This window comes from Agrilus planipennis, unplaced genomic scaffold (assembly GCF_000699045.2).
Source record: "Agrilus planipennis isolate EAB-ADULT unplaced genomic scaffold, Apla_2.0 scaffold51, whole genome shotgun sequence".
Classification (NCBI taxonomy): domain Eukaryota; kingdom Metazoa; phylum Arthropoda; class Insecta; order Coleoptera; family Buprestidae; genus Agrilus; species Agrilus planipennis.
The window spans coordinates 1,064,908-1,071,887 of NW_020438915.1; the positions used below are offsets into that span (position 1 = coordinate 1,064,908).

Genomic DNA, 6,980 nt, shown 5'->3' on the forward strand with positions numbered 1-6,980 from the left:
CCTAAAATCAGCCACTTCTTCTAATTTTTCGTCTCCTATTTTTATATTCGCTCTTTCCCTACTTTTTCTTCCCTTGCATACTAGTATTTAATTATTTTCATGCAATACTGTTTTATCAATATCACTTCCATTCTATTTAAAGCTGTTTCTAACTCCTCCTGTCTAGATGCTAATACTGCAATATCATCTGCAAATCTAAGCATACTAATTTTTTGCTTCTCTATATCTATCCCTACAGTTGTACCGTCTTTAATGATGTTGACCGCGTCTTCGATGTATAGATTAAAAATACTATATATAAATCTTAGAGGAGCAATGTATGAACTATTAGCTACTTATCTTGCCATTAGACAACTAAAAGTCAGCATAAACAGTAGCAAGAGCAAGTATAGAAAGATATTAGTTGGCGTACCTCAAGGTACTATTTTGGGTCCTCTATTATTTATTCTGCACGTCAACGATTTACTGCAGGAAATGAAAAACGATTTAATGTTATCATATGCTGATGACACAGCCGTTATTTCAGCACGTGACACCTTAAACTGCATTTACCAACTTGAGTCTAGAGCAGTGGCACAGTAAGTTTAATTATTGTTAAATTTACGCTAATGGTCACCGTAAAATAAAGTGTGCTTATAACACCTAACATTTGGTCATTTGTAAAAGGATCTCACTCGTCATTGAACTCTTAACACCTCTATGATTCAATATTTACTTGTTAGAGTGTGATACAGCATGTAAAAGTAGACGTGTGTATATATATTATAACCGATACGACCAAGTAAACAAATATGCGTTGTGTAAGTCAGGTAATGTATACTTTCAGAGATAAAATATCGCTCGATGTAGTAGAGGTAGGTAGAAATAGTCACTGAAATGCATATTTAACATAAAACGAATATGCGTATTGTCGCAGTAGTGGAACACACAAACAGCGATACACGATGAACACTTGTTATAGTGATGAGTCGTGGGCCCCAAATAAAAAAGTGATACGTCGAATTGTTGTTACATAAAACATTGCCGATAAATATCTGACGTGAGTGAAAATGGGAGGTTCAAGTACAAAGTTTATTAGAAAGGACAGAAGTCGCAGAACTGCAAGTAAGTTAGTGCGTAATCTACTATGTAAAAATTTCATTAAATGCTTGGCCTGACTGGCTTCATTCATTCATATGTTAAAGCATTTTTAGAACAGAATAGAAAGTTGTAACAACATATGATATTTGACAAACGTACACATTGATATCCAGCAACTAGGAACATTAATTAATATACAAAACAGTGATCTAATAGGTGCCCAGTAGCTATTGAGGATTCGCGAATTGTGTTTATAACAACTTTTTGATGTTAACCTTGAGGTGTAAGCAGACATATCTGATTACCTTATACGTGTATTACGTTAGCATATTAATAATTTAATAATAATAATTAATCTACTATTTATAAAAAAGTTTTTAAAANCCTCCTAACTCCTGTTTCTGCCTCTAATATGTCTCTGACTAGACCTTCATGCCTGAGAAGGTGTCCTACCAACCTATCTCGTCTATTTCTTATTGACTTCCCTCGGTTCTCCTATTATTTCTAATACCTCTTCATTTCTAACCTTCTCTATCACGGTATCCTCATCATCATTTCGAAGTCTTCTAACCTTTTCTTTTCCGCCGTTCCCACTGTCCATGTTTCGCACCCGTACAACGCCGCGCTCCAAACATACACCTCTATTAATCTTCCATCTCCTTCCATCCTCACTTATCTGACTTCCTAGGTATCTAAAATCAGCCACTTCTTCTAATTTTTCGTCTCCTTCCTTTATATTCGCTCTTTTCGTACATTTTCTTTCCTTGCATGCCAGTATTTTAGTTTTACTTTTATTTATTTTCATAGGGTACTGATCGGTCAGTACCGCTTCCATTTTATTTAAAGCTTGTAACAATCATACTAATAAGTTATTATTAACATGCGTCAGAAATTGTAACAGTTTAGTCATACTGATGTATTGTTGTTCCCGACAGAAAGTAAGCACAAGAAAACTATATCAAAATAATAAATAATTTAGTATAGTAGTTACTAAATAATACAAATTAATACAAACGACCTATCCCGATTCAATCTCAATTATCAATTTTCACTAGGTAGGTTTTTTGTTATACTTTTTAAATTACTATTGTTGGTGTTTACATTTTTCTTTTTTCTCTGGTAGAATTATCCAAAAAGAAGAAAAGCTTCCAGAGAATTTTTGTTTTATTTTATTATTGGCCTATTTCGTGATGTGATTGCTTATTATTTTATCAATTTACAGGTCTGATAAAATGTATAGGTAGGTATGCTTTTCTGGCGTAACTTTTCAGATTCTCGTACTAAAACTGCACATTTATGTATTAGAAATACATATTAAACATAAACCATCGCAGTCGATATCGACAAGCACCACTTTGGTGTTATTGAAATCGTAAAAGCATTACCCCAATAAAAAATGAAACGGTTACATTCGAAAAGCCTTTCCTTAGCATGTCTCTCTGGAGTGTCATATACGGAAACATGTAAAGAAACGTTTCATATCTACGTAAATGCAGAAATTGGAATATTGGCATCAAATCAACTGACGCAAAGCTTTATACATATCTACATACATACACAAATGTGTATAGCAGTATTTACATGTTTTTGAGTTTGAAGGTAATAACTATTGTTCATCATTAAGTAAAGTCTGAAGAAATAGAAAAATATGTATAATGCCAATTAAAAAGTTGGCCCTACAAATGACAATTAAGAAGAAATTTTAATTTATAAATAAGACTATACCTATATGTATTCCGATATTGAGAAAAGTATAAATTTCCAAACATAATTGGGCAGACTTACATATTTGAAAGAGGTGTTACAAATAGAATAGATTTCCACTTTATTATTACTATAACATGAAATTTGTATTCAATACTTGAGATACCTAAACCCATCCACCCCTTTATTTATGCTCCTGTTTTAAATTTCCTTTATGATTGGTTAAAATCATTTGTTATATGTATAGATCAATTGGATTTTCAAAACCGTTTTTCATCAAATATGCTTCAGATTTTTTCATACCTGGGAGTATTTTAATAATCCATCATTCTTATTTATGCTCCTGCTTTAGGTACTCTACAAGAGTGGTTGAAATAATTCATGGAAAACCCGCTAAATTTTCTAAGCCGTTTTTCATCAATTTTGGATAAGAAAGTTTGAATATGTTTCAGATTTCTTTATAATGTGTAAGGTACATTTCAAATTCTTAGAACCATAATAATTATTCCCTTTCTTATTTTTCGCTCCTGCTTTGAGTTTCCTGTAATAATTCGTAGTGGATCCAGTAAATTTTCCAAACTGTCTTTCATTAACTTTGGATGAGAAAATCTTAATGTGTTTTCAAATTTATTTATAATTTTTATCATAAATTTTTAATATCTAAGGCCATTATATTCATTATCTTTATTATTTACCCTCCTGCAGAAGTGACTGAAATAATTCATGGTAGATCCGGGAAATTTTCTAAATTATTTTTCATTAATTTTTGATTTTCAATATTTGGGACCATTTTAATCATCCCCGCTTCTCATCTACGCTCCTGCTTAAGGTTTCCTGCAGGAGTGACTGAAATAACTCGTAGTGGACCCGGTAAATTTTCCAAACCGTTTTTCATCAATTTCAAATAGGAAAAACTAATAAATGTTCGTTGGTTTAAAAAGAGATGATCACGTTTCCACCTGTCAAAATTACGATATTTCTTAAACGTATGTATATGCCCACTTGGATCGCGTTACAGCATAAGATATTCAAGGCGGCATGGCACAGACACTCAAGCGACATGGTCCTTTCAATAACGCGTCTCAGGAGGCCGCGCTCCACTTGAAGCCATAAAAAAGGTATACGATAAATACAAGGAAGGCGAGTATCTTATATCTTGAACACATCCTTCGGGAATGTGCGTCTTGCAACTTTAAGAAACACATCTTCTCCAACTCTGCATCGTCTTATGCACTTGTTAATAAATAGTTTATACCTATACTCAAATCCCTGATGACTTAATTCTGTTATTTTGTGATAATGCGCGACTATCTTGTACAAAACAGGATTACTGTGCACCTTTGTCCAGAAAAATAATAGTAGTACCTACAGGATTTCAAAGTAGTTCAGTCATAAAACCCATTTCCTTTGTTAATTCAATAACATCTTGTTCTGTATCTTCCAACATTGATCTATTTTGTCTCTCGAAATCGAAATATTGTTATGCAACATTATAGTTTTGCAAAATTTACACAATGTTTGTTGGCGCAATAATCTTCCAAAAATAAAATTTCAATATCTTTCTTTTTAAGTTTCTGTTGCGTGTTCTGAAATACGTTGTATAATGTATCTTTCGCTTTGACTTATATACACGGAGGTAAAATCGCAAAATCAATATGTTATTATTGTTATTGTTATAAACAAAAATTTTTCTTCTAATAGGTAAAATAATTTTTATTGGTTTATTAAATTAATACGTAACTTGGTGACCTGCAAATGAAACTACGATAAATACGTAATTGTAGTGTTTAGAGAAACGTGAAGGTGATATTTATTGGATAATTGAATAACAAAACAATCAATAAAATTTTCCCTTCAACATTGACAACATTATAAGTACCTAATAATAGGTAACTAGATGGAGAGAACTAAAGTTTGCTGTACACATAAACTGTGACCACTTAAAAAGAAAAACAGTCTATCCACAAACTAGTTAAAACTTAATGATGGTCGTATGCTATGTACTGGTAAAGTATTTGTAGATATGCTTCACAATATTCAATAATTGTGGTTGAACTATTTAGTGAATTAGTTTATAGTAATCAATCAACAATCATCCTATCTATATGAATAGTGGTTAATATATCAATTATTAACGTGAAAATTCATTTTCCATTTAGGTTCGATTTCCGGCAACAAATTTTTCCTCATTAACTTGAGGTAATTTATAGTTGGTATAAATGGAAAATGCATTTTCACATTAATATTTAAATCATCCTATCTATTTACTAGACCTGCCATTTTTGAAGCATTTTAGTTTTTCACAGTTGGAAACGTGCTCGCCAGTGGTTAATTTAGAAATTCGAAAAAGGTTATTAAAGGCGTATATTTGGAGCACGGAGCTGTACGGGTGCGAAACATGGACAGTGTGCTCTGCCGAAAAGAAAAGGTTAGAAGCGTTCGAAATGTGGTGTTACAGGCGAATGATGAGAATACTGTGGATAGAGAAGGTTAGAAATAAACAGGTATTAGAAAGAGTAAGAGAACAGAGGACTTTATGGAAGTCAATAAGAAATAGGCGAGATAGGTTAGTGGGACACCTTCTAAGGCATGAAGGTCTAGTCAGAGACATATTAGAGGCAGAAGCGGGAGTTAGGAGGGGTAGAGGTAGACCTAGATTAGATTACTGTTCGCAAATAGTTAAGGATATGGGTTGTTCTAGCTTTAGGAAAATGCGAATATTAGCACAGAATAGGAAAGAGTGGAGATACGTGTCCAACCAGTTTTAAGACTGACGACCTTATGATGATGATGAATTGGAAACGTCTGAAGTAAAAGGAATGCTAGGATTAAAATAACAGTTCGAAATTAATCCCAAAGGAATGCAACAACCGTTTAATTTTATATATTGACAGTGAATCTTAAATTAAATATAGGATTTCAAAACTCCGTATATTTCATTTTTAACCAATTTCTACTTTTTATCATTACTAAATCTGACTTTCGTCAGTCCCGTTCTTTGACGGTTTTATCAACAAGCTTTCTGTTAGTATTAACCGTACGTAATTGCCCGGCATCCAGCTGAAAAATAGGTCATGTGTGTGCGCTTATCCAAGAGAAAATATTCACTAATTAATTAGCACCATTAAATAGGCAACAGCGCTATCGCATAAAACTGATTACCTCGATAGCTTACAGGGAAACGTGGTCACTAGTGGTTACTAAAAGGGTTAGGCTTCACGTGATAAAAGCACTAGATCAAGTCTTTTGAGAATCTCCAAATCGTTTAATGGACGGCCTTGCGTTATTCACTGTCGCCTTCCCTCTCGCTTGCCGATTACGCAGAAACGGTAATGGAGTGAAAGAGACGATATCAGAGCCGGATGCGTGTAATTTCTATGCACATTTGATTGCAGAGGAGACCCACCTAAATCCATTTCGAAATACTGGCTGGAACGCACTCGAATTTTATCAGTACCTACCATAGCACATGAACATGTGATACGACTGTCAGTTTAAAAGAAAGATTATACCGAAGGGATTAGGCTCACTTTCCCTCTGGAAATACTACGTTCAACCCACTTGCAAATTTTCACAAATGGAAAAAGCAACGCCATGACATAACCGAATTATATTCGATGTATTTATCATACTAGATCATCCAAAATTTTCTATACATTTTTAAAAGGACTCTCATATAAAATATGTATCTACTGAATTGAAAAAAACTTGTACTGCTTTAACGAGTACATATGTATCACAGTACATACATTAGACGTTAAATTAAACTCACTGCGATTATTTATTATTTAAATTATCTAAAAAAAAAATTGTCTACAACTCCTAAAGAGGTTGTTAGGTATACGGGGTAGTTGGGTAAATTATAAAGTGTGTGCTATTGTGTTTGTCACGTACAATCACAATTTTATTATTGTTAATAGCCAAAATTCCCCTCGGCTGCATTCTTGTAGGTCCAATGACCGCCTACCTGGGGGTAGGATAATATTATGTTTTTACATTATTGTTAGATATAGTAGGTTCATAGATTTTATAAAATTTTAAAGCAGTGCTATTATAGACTCGCTGGAGAAAACATCGTCTCCATAAGACAATCACGATTATCATAATTCATTCCTATTGATTTTTATCATCATTTTTAATTAATCGGTATTTGTAGTTTTAAAGTTAGTTTATAGTGGATTAAATTTAAGTTAAAT

At 33.0% G+C, this 6,980-nt stretch overlaps 1 protein-coding gene across 2 annotated transcripts in view; it reads left to right on the top strand.

Annotated features, from left to right (window-relative positions):
* Positions 1-835: 835 nt before the first annotated feature.
* The window catches only part of LOC108733078 (SH2 domain-containing protein 3C), a 27,639-nt gene continuing 21,494 nt past the window's right edge, over positions 836-6,980 (top strand). Inside the window, exons 1-2 of one of the 2 annotated variants that reach the window (XM_018464122.1) lie at positions 836-854; positions 917-1,104. In XM_018464122.1, the coding sequence (XP_018319624.1) occupies positions 1,050-1,104 (55 nt within the window). In that variant the 5' untranslated portion in view covers positions 836-854; positions 917-1,049. Of the gene's footprint in view, positions 855-916; positions 1,105-1,153; positions 1,364-6,980 lie in introns of those variants that run through there. The other variant, XM_018464125.2, reaches the window with a different exon arrangement.